At 43.4% G+C, this 19,456-nt stretch overlaps 3 protein-coding genes across 7 annotated transcripts in view; 1 reads left to right on the top strand and 2 right to left on the bottom strand.

The window, feature by feature from the left end:
* Nucleotides 1-13,416, bottom strand: part of tet1 (tet methylcytosine dioxygenase 1) — a 34,849-nt gene extending 21,433 nt beyond the window's left edge. Inside the window, exons 1-2 of one of the 3 annotated variants that reach the window (XM_089012378.1) lie at nucleotides 13,020-13,416; nucleotides 9,907-11,896 (exon numbers count right to left, since the gene is read on the bottom strand). In XM_089012378.1, the coding sequence (XP_088868504.1) occupies nucleotides 9,907-11,775 (1,869 nt within the window). In that variant the 5' untranslated portion in view covers nucleotides 11,776-11,896; nucleotides 13,020-13,416. Of the gene's footprint in view, nucleotides 1-9,906; nucleotides 11,897-12,834; nucleotides 12,974-13,019 lie in introns of those variants that run through there. The other 2 variants (XM_089012376.1, XM_089012377.1) reach the window with 2 other exon arrangements.
* Nucleotides 13,417-13,577: 161 nt separating this feature from the next.
* On the bottom strand, nucleotides 13,578-17,238 carry ccdc93 (CCC complex scaffolding subunit CCDC93). The gene is made up of 2 exons (XM_089012383.1): nucleotides 15,221-17,238; nucleotides 13,578-14,877 (listed from the first exon to the last, which is right to left on the bottom strand). Exon 1 carries the CDS (start codon nucleotides 17,096-17,098, stop codon nucleotides 15,236-15,238), a length of 1,863 nt encoding a protein of 620 aa, XP_088868509.1. The 5' UTR covers nucleotides 17,099-17,238; the 3' UTR covers nucleotides 13,578-14,877; nucleotides 15,221-15,235.
* A 163-nt stretch (nucleotides 17,239-17,401) lies between these two features.
* The window catches only part of slc25a16 (solute carrier family 25 member 16), a 9,453-nt gene continuing 7,398 nt past the window's right edge, over nucleotides 17,402-19,456 (top strand). For all 3 annotated transcript variants that reach the window (XM_089012385.1, XM_089012386.1, XM_089012384.1), the window contains exons 1-5: nucleotides 17,402-17,653; nucleotides 17,795-17,929; nucleotides 19,045-19,137; nucleotides 19,221-19,354; nucleotides 19,450-19,456. The exon at nucleotides 19,450-19,456 is cut by the window's right edge and continues 57 nt beyond it. In XM_089012385.1, the coding sequence (XP_088868511.1) occupies nucleotides 17,827-17,929; nucleotides 19,045-19,137; nucleotides 19,221-19,354; nucleotides 19,450-19,456 (337 nt within the window). In that variant the 5' untranslated portion in view covers nucleotides 17,402-17,653; nucleotides 17,795-17,826. The remainder of the gene's footprint in view (nucleotides 17,654-17,794; nucleotides 17,930-19,044; nucleotides 19,138-19,220; nucleotides 19,355-19,449) is intronic.

Raw genomic sequence — 19,456 nt, 5'->3', positions numbered from 1 at the left:
TCGCGACATTGAAGATGGAGTATTGCCAAAATGTTATGTGTGAAGGCTTTTTTACACAGCGCATTCCTTGCTCTCGACTCTGACACTAACCTCCCTACCCTCGAAAACAACTTCCCCTGACTGAAGACATGTGATCTATGATACTGAGCGCTATTGTGTGTCCCTTTTAAAACCGGCTACACGCTGTTACACAGCAACACCGCTTTCTATATCATTGCCGCCGATGATTTGAGCGAGAGGATGCTCAGGGCTTTCAAACACAGTGGACCAAGGAGTTAGGGAGTACAAAAAGAAAGTCGAAAAAAGATGTGAGACAATATACAAGCATCCATGTGGTAAGAGACGTCAGGGTTATATCAGGACAACATGAGGAGTTCCAGAATGTGGTAGTGTGTAACACTTCAGTGAGCCCCCCTCAGCTGAGCGTTTGAGAGAGGAGGCAAACAATATGTAACACACATGCACACAGAAAGAGGATATGATCACGCTGTGCTGCGCTTGGCAGAGGAAACAGTTCTTAAAAAGAACATTATTGCCCATTTCATCAAGTTTCGCAAACAACAGGCGCCAGGATACTTCCAGATGGCAGAACCTGAATGAATACCTTCGACCTAAATTGGAAAGATGTGAGAAATGTGTATTTGCGTTTGTGACACAAGCCAGACCACAAAATGTTCTCTTTTTTTCCTGATTTCCAGCCCCAAAAATCCAAATTCATTAATATTCATGCAGTATCGTGTCAGTTAATGATGAGCTGCGATGAACCCGACAACTGTCACAGCTTGTCAAACAAGTTTGACAATGGCAGGAAAAACTACTAACTACATCCACACCAAAACAAACAACAAGAGGTGGAGGACATACATTCCTGACTACCAATGCCATAATGTGCAATAGAAGTACGTATTTTGCGACAGAGAAAATCATTTACTTCCTGCTTACTACTGTAGTACCTCTTGAATTTGTACGTGTAGCTGGTCAAAAATGCTAAATAAGCTGGAGTGGTATCTGCTATACTTTGCAAGTAACATGACATTGATGTTTGTTAGCATGAAGCTAAAATGTTTTCTCAAAAGCAAAGTCCTATTGGGTTGTTTTATATACACATGTATTTGATTTGTTTTATGTTTAGCTGGACAGTAAACATCAACTGGGGGATAAAAACTTTTTTTTTTTTTTGGGGGGGGGGGTCCACCTTAAAAGCTGCTAGAGTGATTCGTTTTATTATTAAATTGCCTCTATTTATATGAATATGAATGCCTCTAAAATGATGAATTTGTTTCATTTATGTTTCATTTTCCTGCAAAAAAAAATAATTCTGCATCAATTTTAAAAGAGCCTGAAGGATAATTGATGAATATTTTAAAGGCCACAGGAAGGACGCAACTGACTTAATTAAAAACAGAGTGAGTGGTATCAATCTAATGCTTCATCGTGGGTGACAACAAATAAATACATGTCCAACTTTCAAGTTAAAAATAAACTTTCACTACCACCCTTGCTTTGGTTTGCTCAATGGAAGCATTTGCTCGATTAACGGAGCTTATTTTTAGTCTTTTTCATGTTGTCGCTGAAATGTGTGCTTTCCTGTTTGCTTGCGGTTGTCACCACTCGCTAGCCAATGAGAAGCACATTTACATTAGCTGCGGCATTAATGACAACTGTTGGCCACGAATGCGTTTGGCTGGGCTCCAGTGGGGTACGTCCTTGCCACATGTTTCGAGACAGTTCGAGCCTGTGCTGTCGAGCCACTCGCATGTAATGCATTTGAAGCTGATTAATGTCCAAACTACTTCTTCCTAACAAGGCCCAGGCTGCTTGTTAAAGAGAAAAACATGTGGTGAGTTTCAAAGCCGAAAATCAAGGGTGCGGTGGAATACGGGATATAGCTATGGCATATTTTGGGATGAAGGCAAGGAGGAGCATGAAAGAGTGAAACGCTAAGTGTTGCAAAGCGTGTATGATAAGCTGTATATGGGCCGTTTGGCTCTGATTGTTTTACAGTTTCAATTACACACAAGCTTTAATTTTTTTTCCACACAATATTACAACTAGAATTTAAGTGCAATGAAAATAGCACTTCATAAAAACACTATAAATACAATGTTAATGACATAAGATGAAGATATTTTTAATTGCTAAAGTTCAGACATTGCCCTGCTCCTTTTTTTAGGATCAAGAAGACATCACATTAGGTGTAATATAATATGTCTTGATGAGTTGAAGAACCTTGTCAACATTGTCAGGAAAATCATATAAGCATTAAAAAAAACAAAAAAACAAATACAGGTTGGAAAACGTAAACTAGCTAGCTAGCTAAATAGCTGTCAAGATGGCTGTCTGGCTAGCTGTCTCGAACGATCGATCATGGATAGATGCACAGACAGACAGACGGACAGACCGACCGACAGATAGATAGATACTGTAGATAGAATGATTAGGTGTTATTTGTTGAGTGTTTGGAAATGGAAAGTAATTCAAATCATCCCAACCACCGTGTTGAACGACACAGTAAAGGTGAGGGTGAGTTCAGTTTATACAAATGTACGCATTGACACACACACACACACGCACGCAGCACGCACGCACACACGCACACACACACACACACACACACACACACACACACACACACACACACACACACACACACACACACACACACACACACACACACACACACACACAGGCACAAACTATGCAGGCAAGCAACTCCCCCAAGACCCCCACTCCCTGGCCCCTGGGGACCTTGTGGCTGCTCACGAGGAGAGTGGAAAAAGGCTTTTGGCGTTTGTGTTGTGGCGAGTCAGCACGTGTGCGCACATGCATTGAAAGCAGGAATATGCCATACAAGTGGAGGATAAACACTGAAAATTGCATTGTCCAAGACATTCTTGATTACTTATAGGGCTAACATAGTACCAAAATCATGCAACGGTGTTCTTAATTTTTTATTTGGGTGAACTTTTTTTTCATTTGAGTTTTATTTTTTACAGTCCACTTCGTAACTGTACAAGTTTCCAATGCACTTTTCAAGAAGCACTTGTCTTCAGTTGCGTTTAAACGTTGGGTGTGCACTTCGCAGTACATCCACACACCATATGTTCTGGTCTGTGGCAGAACAACTAAAAGCCTCATTCTCATGAGAAAGACATTTCCTCTTTATCTGCTCTTTTCTAGGGCGACTAACCGAGCAATGCGGCTGTTACTTGCATCTGTCTACCTCACAGGGCTAATTTCCAGCTAATTGACTTGGACTGAGTTTGAAAGGAAATCATCGTGACACTGGAGGGAACCCTCCAAGGTGTACGCATAGAGGCTCGGCTCCGTGGAAATGTTGGCAGCATCGCCGACACATCAACGTACCACGTGGGATCGCGTGGTACGTTTGAATGGGGCACATGTGAGTCCTTCAGCTGATTCAGAAAGCACCCACACACAGATGTGGAGTGGGAGTTCAGTGATGGTTGAATGCTGTGGTGCCTTGATTTAAGAGTTTCATTCGCGACCAGACTTGTAACCGCGATTCGCGACCAGCCTTGTAACCGCATTTACAGGTAAAATGATTTGTAATGGATTAAACTGGCAAGAGTCAATTCTAGCCTCTGCAAAACAACAGGTACAAAAACAGTTTTGTCGGATAGAGCATCTGTCAATGAATTTGTGAGTTGGATGTCATCAGAAGTCTGACTTTGTTGGATGGTAAGTTGTGGCCTACAGAAACACATATATATTTTTTATCAAGTTCCAAACAATTTTCAACGTGTCAAAATTTATTGATTTATTGATAACTATTTTAATCGAGTATTCACTGGAAAACAATTTCCCTATCAGTAGTTAAATCCGTTTAAAAAAAGTTGGTGAGTGCAACATCCATCCTTTTATGTAATATAAAATAAAATATCATCATCAAACGAATCATTAATGATGAAAATATTCCACGCTGACGCCTCAATAGCATTTGCATGTGTTTTGTGATCCATTTATGTGGAGCGCACAAAGAGTGATGTCACTCAATAGGCCACACCTCTTAAAAAACGCAACATGAATAGTCTACTATTATACTGTACTTTATAAGACCATTTGCTTTCATGTTTTTATTACAACACAAGGCTAGTTTACTTACCGTATAGTTTACCGTATATATTTTGAAACTCTAAGATGGCAAAACCTAGTTGATTTTCTCCAGATTGTAGTTTAGCCTAATTACCTGGTTGCAGGTTACAGAGTTCAAGAACCTTAAACAGCAGCGGTGGTGCGTGTCCATCGGTTATCTCTGGTTAAGCCTCATTATGACCCTGAGAATACTCCGTCAGAGTAGGCGGGTGGGTCAAAGGTGGGCGGCAGACAATGAGGTCGCCCTGGCAACCGTCGGTGCTCAAGACCTCCGAAGGCACAGAGTGGGGGGAAGCGCTCTGACAGCAGCGTCTGCTCGGAACAAATCACTCTTGCTTTACATTAAGGAGGGTTCCATTTTGGAAACAATAGAGGCGGTGGGCTGCTGCACGAGGGCCTGAAGCACAAGCCATGTATGGGGGAACCCTAACGTTCAAACGTTTATGCAGGAAAAACATGCGGATCTATGGAAAAGACGTTTATTTTATATATATATATATATATATATATATATATATATATATATATATATATATATATATATATATATATATATATATATATATATGGGCTTTCTGTCGGCACGAGCGAGATGATAAAATGTAACAAGTGAGGTTGGATTGCGAACAAGGTGAAAATTATGATCGGGATTAGGGCTGCAATGACTATTCAACCAGTAACCGATGAGAAGGTTTCTTCAGCCGTCATCTGTACAAATTTGAAGGTTTCGGACATTTCGCCTCCTATCCAAGTGGCTTCGTCAGCGAACCTCTTGGATAGGAGGTGAAACGTCCAAAACCTTCAAATTTGTACCGATGACGGCTGAAGAAACCTTCTCATCGATGGACCACTCCTGTACGACTGAGAGTTTACACAGACGTATTCAACCAGTAATTCATGATCAAATTAATCAATTATTTCAAGAATTGATTAATCATTTCGAGAGCTAGCTCAATTGAATCCTGTAAACCGATAACACGATAAGCTGTCCACTATAGCCGGAGGCATCCCTCATAGGGTTAAATTGTTCAAATCTTCAGATTTCAACCAAGAAACAGTTTCAGAAAAAAAAGTCAAAAAACAGATAGATTCATCGAATATGAAAGTAATTGTTTGTGGGAGCCCGAATCAGATGTCAACGGATAGAATCTTCTAAAGAACATCACGATGTATTAGCGGATGATAGCTAGTGCAGTTTTACTACATGAGTAGAATGTAGCTTGTATGCCAAAATTGTTCTGCTCCTATGCTAAATTGTCACACGATGGTGGGAAGAAAGAAAATAAAATGTAGACACAGTCATTCTATCCATATGCTGAATTGTCTTTCTAGTGAGGACAAAGAGGATATAGTACTCATACATCGACTTCGGCTGGATATCAAATACATTCTCAAACAGTGAAGCTTTAAATAATTTCAGCCTTTATTTGATATATTTTTAGCATGGCATAATTATGAACGAAAGCTTACGCATGGCGGATGAACGCTAAAACAGCTTTACGACCTTCCATAAGAAGTTTTTATTTGATAGCTTTGATGAATAAAAATGGCAAACGGTTGTGGAAGGCAAGAATGGAAAATATAAGATTGAAGACGGTCAAAACTCAACATCGGCAGGGTTTCAAAGCGCTTCAACGCCTTTCCGTCCGTCCATCCATCCATCCATCCATCCATCCATCCATCCATCCATCCATCCATCCATCCATCCATCCTCCAAACCACTTAATCCTCATTAGGCTTTCCATACATGCATTTACTGTACATGCACAGCTTTCATGATATGGAATAGCCTTGAAGCAAACGTTACAATTGCGCATCTCTCTGCCCCCCCCCCCCCCCCACATCAATCACTCTCCCTTTCTCTCTCTCTGGCGGCCTCTGTCAGTCTGTCTCTTTCTCTCCATATCTATCACACTCTCTCTCCCCCCTCTCTTTCAGTCTCTCTTTCTCTCCATATCTATCGCTTTCTCTCTCTCTCTCCCCTCTCTCGCCATATCTCTCTCTCTGTATCTATCCTTTTCTGTCTGTCTCTCTTTCACTCTCTCTCTCCATATCTCTCTCTCTCTGTCTTTCTCTCCATATACTCTCTCTGTATCTCTTTTTCTCTGTCTCCCTCCATATAATTCACTCTCTCTCTCTCTCTCTCTCTCTCTCTCTCTCTCTCTCTCTCTCTCTCTCTCTCTCTCTCTCTCTCTCTCTCTCTCTCTCTCTCTCTCTCTCTCTCTCTCTCTCTCTCTCTCTCTCTCTCTCTCTCTCTCTCTATATATATATATCGCTTTGTCTCTGTCTCGCTCTCGATAGCAAGTGTTTTCATGATACACGTGTTACCTCAGCTGGGTTAGTACTCCTCTGGCAATTGCACCGCCGCAGTAATAAAGACATTTTAAAGAGTATCTATCATTGGATAATGTGTTGAGAGATTAATGAGTTGGTACTACGAAGACAAAATCAAGACTTTTGCTCTAAAAATTTTTAAATTTAATTTCAACAGAAATAGATTTTACATTTAGCAGTGTGTGCTGCGTCAAAGAAAACAGTGGGAATCTTGAAATTGCATTTGCCACAAGTGGATATTTTTTTCCCCAAAATGCCATCAGTATTCAATGGGGAGCTTGAAACAGTACTGAGAAATGTCCATACTGACTGCACCTGTACACAAGAATGACATTTTTGAAATATTTCCGTTTTTGTGTATTTTGCATCACTTTGTACCTACAACATACCAAGCAACGCACACTAATGTTGTGTTTCGCAAAATATTTTGTTGGGTTTTAACCTTTTCACACACAGCGGTTACGACAGTGGACAGCTTATGTTATCAGGTGGCACGAAAAGAGTTTCGCATGAGCGAGACCCATAAATACTTATACTTACACACACAAAAAAAAACCACACACACACACACACACACACACACACACACACACACACACACACACACACACACTGTCGTCAAACAACCATTCACACTTTGGGACACATTACAGGCGTCAAAGCACATAGTATGAATACTAACCCTAATCCAAAACAGACGATTTCAACGCAGAAGTTCTGAGCCAAGCATTGAACCTCCAAATCTCAGCTCTGCGAGGCAGACACGCTAACCGCTCAATCACTACGCTGTCTAATGGAAGGACTGCTTCACTAAGAGTACGGGGAGGGGGGTGTGAATTTTGCACTATGAAGGACAACATTTAGCATGCGGTGCTAATGTGCACGTGCATGTGTATGTGTATGCCTTGGGTGCCAGGACCGGCCTTCTCTCGACTGAACAACCTTAGGCGAAGCCATGAGGGAGCCATCAAGCAAGCCTGAGTGAAACCAGACCTTTTTTTTCAAAAAGGGAAATCTACACAACAACACTGCTCACACAAACCAGAGAAGCTTCTTTTTGGCCAAATTGCACAGAGAGTATTTTGAGCCCATTTTAAGCAGCCATCTACTATTATGATGATGATGATTATTATTACTACATGTGACCAAAAACAACCCACAGCGGGCATTGACGCTCGCTGTGCTGTTGAAAACAGGAACAGTTGTAGGCAAGCCGCTACATGAGCTGCTCTACTTGGCCTCTGCCCTTTTTCTTTTTTCACAATCCTGTGGAAGAAACGTTTGTCAGGAAGGGTGTGTGAGCTTGATCAGCAAGACTGGCCACCAAGTATATACAGACACACAATATTGCTACATATTTGCACACGTTATATGTGGTTGCAGTCTCGCCATCACCTCGACTCGTTGGGCACTTGTACAAGCCGCAAATGAAAATATCACAGTGTCACGTGATGTTTATATTTTACGGCAGTGCCTTGGCTTACGAAGTGCACCAACTTTTCGCATTTTATTTTCATTTTAAGACCGCAATCACGTTTGTTTGTGCTTAGGTATTATTGAGGCCGAACGTGAGCGAATGCTACTAATGACCCTTATGTTTGTCACAATTAATACATCGACTGAATGCATATTATGGAGCATTGATTCATGATTGTGTACATGCTTGATCTACAATGTTGGCGCTTTATTAGCCGCTAGCATTTGAAATTCTTTGCCGCCAGCTTGTGGCATCTTTACGCAACAACAAAATACTCTTAGCGGGGCAATCAATATGTGCTCTATCACTGCTCTATTGTATTTTGGCAAAACAGTGGAATCGTGGTTTGCTCATCTGCATCACAGTTCGCTGGTTTGGTTTTTGGAACCTCAGTTCCCGAAGTTCTGCTCATGCTAGCACGAGTTTTCTCTGGGTTCTCCGATTTAGGCTTCAACTCAGCTAGACTTAAAATGGTTGAACTGTAACAAAAAAATAAAAATCAGCCGCTGCGGTACAGGTTCAATAAATAGCACCTGATGATTCTGTTTCCATGATTTCCTGAAGAAAATGTATTACATCACAGATGAGACCTTATGTCATGTCTGTTCAACCGAATGGAAGATCCAGTTCGGGACGAATGAAAGGAATTCTGACAAGGAGTTTACATTTTGCCGGCGTGTGTGTGTGCGCGTGCGTGCGGATAAACAAACTCCGGTGAACCTTAAAGCCACACAAACCCACCCTGACCCACATTTGGGACGCTCCTAATAATACGTTTGTGGACGCTTTCCTCCGTGTCGCCGCCTATGCTCAGCAATGGCACAAAGGTCTCCACTAAGTGATTCTGCAGGTGTTATATAACACTCGCTTCTGATCTGCCACTGCCTCTGTCTGGGAGGGCGACTCAGTCAATTCACGCACTCGTGTATACACACACACACACACCGAACCACATTGACACTCTCTCTCGGTTTTCTCCCTCCCCCCAGCCGCATGGACACCATTGTGCGACGCACATGGTATACGCTGTGGCTCAAACAAGGCATGCCAATGAAAGAGGACATTTCTGCCAGGCCAAAATTCGCCGCGTGTCATAATAAAGACTTGGCACAATGCCGACTGGCCCCTAGGTAGGGAGGGTAGTCCCGAACATGTTAGCACATTATACAATTTTGACCCATTAGCCGCATTAGCAAACAGCTGCTCTTTGACACATGATGAACACAAAGCGACATGAGGGTTTAATCTTCGTGTTGTGTTTGGAGGGTGTGCACCAAATTAAATGCACACCTTTGGAAATATTAAGATCATGAGACGTGTAAATCAGAGAAAGTCAACACAGTGGATTTAGTGGTTAGCAGGTCTAACACATAGTTCTGAGGTTCTGGGTCTTTGGCATTCTTGAATTTTAGCCCCACATTTAGTGTCCACTGGCCTACTCAACCTAGCTAGCCAATCACAGTGAACATGCAGACAAACAACAATTGACGCTGAAATTCAAACAGGACAATTGTTGTCTTCAATGAATTTAAAATACACATCTTTGGAATGTGGGACAAAACCCTCACCAACAAACCTCAGAGTCAAGATTTGAAACACAGAACCATCCAACTATGAGACACAAGGTGCTAGGGCATTGTGCTACCCTCGAGTTGAATCAATCCAACAACAAATGATGGAACAGGACAGAAGCAACCTTGGGTGTTCAGAGTTGCGCTCTTAAACGCACAATAACACACTCATAACAGCCGTTTTACTCCAACCACGTGCTGAGCGGCTGCCGGTCATGAAAACAAAGAAGTCATCATCCAGCATACCCAATTTAGTCAGACATGCATTCACATGAGATGTGTATTCTCCACGCCCAATCGCCCCTCAATCAGATATTTTGCAGGAAGGCCGTATCACTTGAAGAGTATCTCAGCATACCAGGTTAAAAACCTATTGCTCAGGGCAAATCCAGACAAATAAAGACTGACCTGTACGGAAGGGAGAATGAGCGGAGTGGACGTCCTCCTCCTCTTCAGTTCTACGCACTTCCTCAGCTTACAGATCTGATGGCCGGTGCTGCGGTTGAGGCAGCAGCTGCACCGGCCGCAGCTGATGGTCCTCAGGCATGGCTCGCACTTCCCGCACCTGCTCCGCTTTCGCCTCTCTTTGCGTTGCTGTTGCTTCCAGGAGGGCGGGCGGGGTCCCCCCTCGCAACCCAAAGATATCGACGGAACAGATGATTCGCCATAGCCTGACTCTGACTCTGTTTCCAAAGAGAAGGAGGAACGTGTACTCTCAGAACTGCAGGAGAAGGCAGAGCTGCCATCCAGAGAAGGGGTTGAGATCTTTGGCGGCAGGTCGAGTTCGGGCACAGCGACGACACCAGCCCGATCCTCGTGAAGGACCGGTTGATAATTGGCTGGAGTCTCAACGTGAATGCGGTGGTCCGGCGATTCGGGAGAGGGATTCATATCTTTGGCTTGCGGTGGAGGAACAGGAGGGTTCTCCAAAGTTTGCCGTCGCTCCCAGAAGCCTCGTGATTTCAAAGTATCGCTCCGGATAATAACTGGGAAATTCCTCGCTACTGGGATGGTATGTTGCGACATTGAGGTCTCTGTTACAGTACAGGAACTTGGGACCGTAGGTTTAGCACCTTGAAGAATAGATTGCATGTCTGTCCCGTCCTGTCTTTGAACCCCGAGTTGGGATGACTCCGAAGTGTCGCGGATTTTGGTGGGATTTGAGGTAGCTGCGTTAGAGAGAGTTAGCACCTTGTCAAGCAACTGTTCTGGCAGTCCCTCGACAGACTGAGGTCTATCCGTGGGTTGCGATAGAAATGAATTACTGAGGAGAGACTCAACAGGATTGCTTTGTTTTGGTCGTCCCTCGCCCTGAGCCAGTTCCTCGGCAATGTCCACTGTCTTTTTCTTGACCTCATCCAAACAGTCAGATGTTTTCTCTACCACTCTGCCCTCAATTATCTCAGAATTAACCGTGTTTTCGGTCTCTCTCAAGACCACGTCGGTGTCGTCTTTGACAGTGAGTTTGTTTCCTGTAAAAGATGACGCTTGCGGTCCTTGAGACTCAGGAGAGGGGATCCTAGTGGCAACTGATTCACCGGGGATCGCTTCACGAACTTTGTCACAGAGGTCGGGTTGGGGGCCTTCATTTGAAAGGACCTCGCTCACAGCCTCAGCGATGATGCTTGTCTGGTTGTCTCGCGGCACACAGTCCTCCAGGGTGTCATTGCACGGCGGTGAGTCCGCTTTGAGGGGGCTCCTTTCTTTAGCACCTTTGACACGAGCAGGACCTTGAAAATCCGTTTTCAAAGAAACCGGCAAAGGTTTTTCAGGGTCTGCTTTCTTGAGGTCCCCCTCAGTCATCGGGTTATTGCTGGTCTTTGACGGCTGGTTTCTTGTCTTAGAAGCTCCCTTGGTCTTCCTCATGACCCTGCATGATTTGGTTGGCAAGAAGGAATCAGTTGACAGCTGCGCCCCATTCAGGGACTTTCTCCGCCATAGGGTGTCATCTAACTCGCTGTAGTGGTCAGGCAACTTGCTCAACCCTCGCAGCCTGGTGGATCCTGTTAAATTTAGGGCACGGTTTCCCCTACTGGGGGATACACTGCCCTGACCTGAGGACCGGTTACCTAACCCTCTTCCTCTGGGGCTGCGGCCCGACCGAGGCTGAGGCTTGGCACTCCATGCAGGGGCAGTCGTGACCTTTTGGAGGCGCTCTGAGGCTCGTCCCCTGCCTTTATTTGAGTTGCTGGTTTGCCGTTTGGTGCCTGCGACTTTTCGGCCATTTTTTTTCTGAGCGGGGGTTTGTCTCCTGGCAGATTTGGTGGTGGCTGGCATGGCTGAATAATGAGGGGAAGGTTTTTTACAGCCAGCATGGGAGCCAAATTCAAATTAAGATTCTTCTCTAAAATCTACCTCTATTTTATTAATTTGGCTGCGGAGACTGGTGGTGCATGACCTATGAAGACAAAAATGAACAGCTTGTTGGGATAATAAAAACACAAAGAAACATTTAAACATTCAACTTCATGTTTTCAAATCTGTCTCATTCACACGCCTCAATCTTGGAAGTGTCACAAAAGGACAGAGTAAAAATATTGTCTGTGAGCAATAAATAAATAAATAAAGCTATGGTGAAAATGTAATGGCTTCAGAAAAATTTATGCAGTGCTCACATTTTTCACAGCATTGGGAAACTCCTCTTGTATTTGTTTTGGAGCAAATGTATATGAATGTATTCCATCCATCATGGCACGACCAGTTATGAGATTGTTCACTGAATGAATGAATCGCCTAAATCTATGCAGTCCTAAATGTGGGTGTTTGAATCCACTGAGAATTACAGAAGTCGAAAAATATGGGGGGGGGGGGGGGGGCTAACCAGAACCAGACTTTCCATTTACCAATGACAAGCCATTATTTGAGGCCCTAACCTGCCGTTACTTCAGTGAACCTAACATACAGTACATGGTTTTTGGAATGTGGGACAAAGTCGCACTAGCCAGACAAAACCCATTTAAGCACTGGAAGATCATAAGAACTCTGCAGACCAAGACTGGCGCCCGGATTTGAACTCTGATGCTCAGAACTGTGAATAGGATGTGCTCATATTGGTTCAGGGCGAGACATAAAATGGGTATTTTTAAGATTTTCCCAAAACATTGTTTGACATCCAAAACATGTTTTTTTAACCGTGTCTAGAGTGACGGTTTGACCACGCCTGACTTATGTCCTCTCACAGCACAGTGACAAAAACGTCGAGTGAAACATAGATAAGCATGAATAAGTTGTTCTAAACACAAACATGAGCTCTTCCTCCTTTGCGTGAGCAGTTTAAAGGGCAAACACGTTGCTGAGTGGTGCTCGGGGCTAGATCCTGTTGTCGAATGTGCTTACCTTACAAACGCCCTCTGCGTTGCCCTTTTACTCTTTTTGTGTGCACTTGACCGCCCGCGTTTAAAGCGCCTAATTGGGGCGCGAGGGGGGTGCAGAGGGGTCGAAGACAAACCCCACTTTCACACGGATCTGTCGCTCGTGCGGGTGTATTTACGCATTTTTGAAGCAGAAAATACTTGACATACCGGAGAGGGAGCCAGTTGCTCCGCCTGACGTGCTAATAATACTCCACCGAGACAGCGAGACCTTGTATGCGTTTCCCCTCCTCGGCAAATTTAGCCCACCGCTGATGATGGCGAATCGCTCGGCTGCTGGGCTCCCACACAGACGCGGTCATGACAGGCGGGTGGGCGGGCGGGCTGGGGTCAGAGTGGTGGGGGGGGGGGGGGGAGTCCCGGTGGCCACGTCGCCGGGCGGTTCGCTCGTTTCGCGTCGTCAAAACGTCAAACCTTGTCACAGCCTCAGCCACGGCAGGGTAGCTTCGCTCTTTCACGCACGGCGCACCCTCCTCCTGCCAGACGACAACCTTCTTCGGGCTCGGCCGGGGTAGAGCTCGTCGTCTCCGGGCTGGAAGGGGAGGCGCGAAAACCAGACACGGAGGACAGTAGTCAGTGAGGACCGGAACGGAAGTGTGGACGTGCTTGACTGCAGTCATTTTCCCGCCATACGTCCTCGTCAAGCGCCAACAGTATTTTTTGCAAGGAAAAAAAATACATTTTAATATTTCTTAGAATATTCTAAGAAGAAAGGCAAGCATATTTTCAAAGGGGAACTTTTCTTTATTTTTGAGGAATATATGTAAGTCTCTATCTTTTTGTGGAAATACAAACCGTATTTTCGTGAAATTAGTCATATTTTTGTAGTGCACATTTCCATTTAAAAAACAGACGAACAAAGTCTCATATTTTCAAGACTCATTTTTTTTAGTAAGTTGCAGGAGTACGAGTATAAAGTCAGGCATATTTTAGAGTAAAATACTGACCTTGTGGGATTTATTTCTAGCTCAAATATTGAAATTTAAAATTTAAAAAATATCTTCAAGAAAAGTCAAATTCTTAAGAAAATGTGAGACCTAAACACATTTAGGGGAAAATGTGTGAGAAAACAATTTTAAACAGACAAATGTGTACACTTTCCAGAAAAAAACACACATTTTTGTTAAAATATTTTCTTCCATCCAGCCCTACTGGTCAAAAAGCAGTTTGCCAAATTTTACGGTGTATAAGGCGTACCGGACTATAAGGCGCACTTTCAATACATGAAAAAAAAAATCCTAATATAATATATAAATATAGAAGTTTTCCAAATGTCAGGCACACCACATTATAAGGATCCAAAGTAATTGACACACTACTTCTACAGGGGCAAATGGAGTCGGTGGCTGTTGACAGTAGTTGCAAGACCTGTTGTGGCTCAATATTACTTCACATATAAGGCGCATCTGCGTATAATGCGCAGGCAGGGGTCATCTTTTGAAGAAAATCAAGGCTTTTGGGTGTGCTTCATACACTGGAAACTATGGTAGCTAAAACTACCCGTTTTAATCCACTGCAAGGACATTCAGGGTTGTAAATGTCAAGGGATCAAATTCAGAAAATGGGTGAATCGTGAATAATAATTGTAATTGGTGTTCACCTGAGCATTGAGAAACTGTGACATCATTTTGGAGTACTTTTTGAGCCAACTGTAAATAGATTTCAATATTACAAGAACAAAATCACTATTTTAAGGGGGTTAAATTGAATTACAATACAGTCTCACAAAGCTTCACAATCCAGGTGACAAAGAACCATGGGGAAAATGGGAGACTCCCTCTTCGCGGATGACCTGGCTGCAATGGTAACATTTAGCGCAGAATTTGAAGCTACACAATATTAGCTAGAATAGCGCAAGAGGCATTTTAATAAGATGAAGCACTGCAGAAAGATTCCTTTCGAGAGGCCGGCCATCCTGAAAACTCAGTCAGCCCCGTCGGTCGATGCAGAATTATCCATTGTAACTCCTCCAGGAATGTGGTCCACCGCCGATCAGTCGGGTCAGAATCTGTACATCATCATCAGATTTGGTCATTGTTAACATAGCTGAAGAAAAAGTTCATATTCATCATCAGAAAAATGGAGGACTAATGATCATCAGGTTATAACATGTGGATATTCATGTATTCATTTAGTGTCGGCAAATGTATTTCTCATGAAGGTTTTGGTCTGTTAGTTTTTCAAGCCACCATTTTTTTGGGGGGGATGGTGAGATTGTGAATTCAGTGAAATAATTTGAAATTAAATTCATCAAGTAAAGATGATGACCCATGAAACTAGCAGAGACCGGAATGTGTACATTTATCGGTTTTATTGCACAAATGGCCCAATTAAATAAAGTTGTGGTGTACCTCCAGCAAGATAACTTAAGGTGCTCCTTTGGCTCTCAATTTGGACAGCAGCATTTCGTTCTTTCGGCATTCGTCTTGAAAGTCTTTGACGGTTTGGAAATAAAGCCTCTGCATGTCGAGCAGCTCCAGGTACTTGTCGTTCAGCTGATCTCTCCTCATTTTGTTCTCCTGCTTTTTTTTCTCCATCTTCATACGACTCTGTCCGATTCCCTCCACGATCTGCTCCATCTGTCTGAGGAACTGTTCCTTTGCGGCCGAAGAGGCCATGGCTTGCTGGAAGTTGTCGTGAATGGAATTCAGCAAGTTAACCTCCTTCTCGAGATAAACTTTCTGGTCATCCAAGGTATTATACAAGGTGAAGAACTGTTTGGTTTCTTTGTGTGTCGCAGAAACTTGGCAATAGAGCTCAATGAACCTCTTCTGGTACTGTGCGAGTTCTGCACGAGAAGGGACTTCGTCAATCTTTCTCTGCAAAACGGCAATGTCACGATTCCTCTTAGCCATAAGAAGACGGACCTTCTGTAACTTCTCTCGATCCGCGTTATGCTGTTTGTCAATCAATTGGTTTCTCTCCTTCTCCTCCTCCGTACCAACTCCAGATGTTGTGCTTAAATTTTCAATACTCTGTTGCAGGCGGACCATCTCATCTTTACAGTGGGTACGAAACTCCTGCTCTTGAAGTTTCAAGTTTTCATTCGATGTTACCAGACACCTCAACTTCTCAAGGGTGTTAGGGTCAGCCTGACGTTCCACGTCTTCAAAAATCATTACCTCATTCATCAGTCTGTCCGAGCGTCTGGTGACCTCAGTCAGCTTCATCTTGGCGTCATCGCAGCCTTTCGTAACTTTAGCATGCTTGGCTTGCAGCTCAGCACGCTGGTTCATCGTCTGCTGGATCTGTTTGTTCAAAGATGCAACGGCTCTCAGGTGTTGGTGAAGTGGGCCATACCAGTCCGAAAAATCCTCTGATACCTCCATTTGTTTCTCAGCATACTCAGAAGCGATCTGTTTGATCTCTTCAGACTGTTGTCCCACAATGTGTCCCACCGTGCTTGCTGTCAGCTGGCCATCTAGATTGGCCATTGTGTTCATCAGGCTTTTGATCCGTTTCTCCTCCACCGCCCACTGAACTTCATCCTCGGACAACTGTTTCATAGAGTCTTTCATCGTCGAAGCCAGTTTTTCACCAGATTTATCTTGTTTGCTGAATCCATATTGCCTGCCATATTCCAGCAATGTCGAGTGAACCTTGGACTCCTCATCCAGGAGTTCCCCTGCCTCCTTTTGCCTTCTGTATTTTCTCTGTGGTTTGTATACTTCCAGAATATCAAGAACTGCTCCCACTGCCTTGCCTCTTCTTTGATTGAACTCTTCATCCTTTGGAAGGTTGTAGGCCTTCTGGAACTGAGATATGGAGTAGGCTCTCACGTAATCACCCATTTGCTCTCTGGTCTCGATGGCCCGCTTCACCAGCCACTGAATGACTGGAAAAATATGAATAAAATCAAGCCCTTGGATTTGATGAGGCTCCAGGTGATGAGGACATTTCATTTTTGGCAAAACGGACACAATTTTCTCAGTCAAAGCTATTTTCTGGCCGATGGTTGAGTTTTCTTGAAAAAGAAGGTCAACGTCTATGTCATAGTTACACGTGGTGATACACCAAGTCATTCCGCCGACCACCTTATCAAAAGATGACAGTCCCTTGATACGGGCCCGAAAATATCCGGCAGCCAAAAGCAGCTCCAGGATCTCCGCCAGCTTAATGCATTGCTCTTCATCCTCCCGGGATTCCACCTGAATAACGTCGCCTTGCTGCTCGGAGCCTAATTTTGAGCCACGTCCTGCTCTATTAAACACAGATACGGTTGCTGCCATGTCGACTCAAGTGTCAATTTTTGTAACGGAAACGCCAGTGCACTTTGGGCGCGCTGAATTGACGTCTTAAACGTCATTTACGTGCGCTCGTCATCAAGAGCTGAGGCAATTTTTCGCGAAATTCGGAAACGTCGCTCTGACTTAACTGGAAACCTTTTTTCACGTATTTATATACCATTATTATATATAACATAGATTTTATTGTCGTGTTGAAAGAAAGTGTAAAGTTTTGGAACGGAAACACAACTCCAAAATGGCGCGTTAAAATGACGCATTTGACGTCTTAAGCGAGCGCTGGTAAAGTAAGACCGAAGGGCACTCCAGTTCTTGTTTAGTCTCACGTCACGTCAACATCGGGAACGTCGGTGTGTATTCTTATTAGACGGGTTTTGGAGTCAGATTATGAATTTTTAGCGACACAAATATTTCGTACGCTAGCGCGTCGTGTGAGCTAGCGACGCGTCAAGGAACGAGGCGACGGCAAAATCATTTTACTGATTTGTTCTATCGACCTTCCACGTTGTTATAAACGGTGTATGTACAGAATGTCACATCGTAAGTACAGTGCAACGTTTTATAGCATATATAATGAATTGATTTTACTCGACACATCAAAAAATGACCCAAAATCCATGAAAGTTGGACAATGCCTTTTTCTGATGACGAATATAAAAATTGTTTATTTTTGCTTGGTAGCGATGGATGATATGAATTTGTAAGCATCCGGGATGACATCGGAGGCTGCTGCTGCACCTGTCGCCTCAACTCCAGCCTTAAGCGGCACTAAAGGGCGAATAGACCACTACTGGATCCGCTCTTTTGTTGCTGGAGGTAGGTCGTGACACATGATTGTTGTTTAGCCATGTCATTTCGGGCCGCCATGATCAAATTTGCTTCCCGGCTTGCTCGATGTTTGCAGTTAAAAAACATGCAGTTGACCTGTATTGCTGGGGGCTCTCGTCACGTGCTTCATATTGTTGTTGAGTGTTGTGCCATTTGTCATCCCTCAACCAGGTTATCCTGTTTTCACTTTCTCCTGTCTGTCCCTCTACTCTTTCTCTCCATTTCAAACCAATATTTTTGGATTCTATCCACAAAAAGCCTGTTTGTACAATATTGTTGATTGGCTGGAGACACTCCAAGGTATACTTTGCCTTGGGCTGAAATCAACTAACTACGTAACGAGAGCAAGCATTCTCGAAACTCAATGGATGGTGTGACTTCAGACCTTGAAGTGAAGCTTCTGTCTGAGAAAAAACTATTATCACATGACGTAATGTCAATCCAGTATGACGCTCCTACAACTCACAACATTGTAAAAAATGCCACAGTGATCTGTTAACAACGTTACGTGTCGTATTTGTTGATGTGCATTTTTTTAACTCCTCACAATTTCGCCACTCTCCGGTCTGCAAGGCCAATGCTGAATATAGGCTTCTGCTTCCATGAGCTCAGAGGGGAAAAAACCAACACTTATTAAGACAGAAAAAGTATCAACTGTGTTTTCATTTGTGGAGGAAACACTCTCCAGCCTTGCCGCTGAATACTACTTGTAAATTATTTTACCCTTTAATAAAATATCAATATTTTTTGGGTCAAATTACCAGGCACTGTGCTACTTCTGGTGTATCCTCATTTGCCTCCTGGGAGCAGTATGCAATCTAGCTGCACATGAAGACTGTCATGACGCCTCAATATCTTGCAATAATATTGTTCTTTCAATGTAGAGGATAAAGAACAGCTGCATATGAGCATTAAATTATCCATCTATATGTGCTGCTTCTGTTGAAATATCTGTTGCTTTGAGGGTAATAGGCTGAGCAGACAGTTCAGAGTTACAAATACAAGCAGTACAATCTTAAAGGAATTGTTATTATTATTATTATTATTATTATTATTTTTGGGGGGTAGAAAACGTTGTTCATTCAGTTACTCGTTTGCTGTAGGTGTCGCAGGATGCTGTGCCAAGAGTACAATCGCTCCTCTCGACCGGGTCAAGATTCTGCTTCAGGCCCAGAATCCCCACTACAAACACCTGGGTAATATGTCTCCAAATGGGAATTTGAATTAATTTTGTGAGAATTGTGGAAGCATAACTTGAATATGCCTCTTCTGATTTCAGGCGTGTTTTCCACTCTAAAAGCTGTGCCAAAAAAAGAAGGCTTCCGTGGCTTGTACAAGGGTAATGGTGCAATGATGGTGAGGATATTTCCTTATGGTGCAATCCAGTTCATGGCCTTTGACAATTATAAAAAGGTACGGTCCTTTCTCTATTGTGGGATAAAAATGTCAGAAAATGGACCTTTGAGTGACAATTTGCGCCTCTGCATGCATTTTTATTTGCTCAATAGTTGCTGA

This window comes from Hippocampus bargibanti, linkage group LG13 (assembly GCF_051943395.1).
Source record: "Hippocampus bargibanti isolate YZ-2025 linkage group LG13, ASM5194339v1, whole genome shotgun sequence".
Classification (NCBI taxonomy): Eukaryota; Metazoa; Chordata; class Actinopteri; order Syngnathiformes; family Syngnathidae; genus Hippocampus; species Hippocampus bargibanti.
This window is presented reverse-complemented; position numbering and strand designations above follow the sequence as displayed.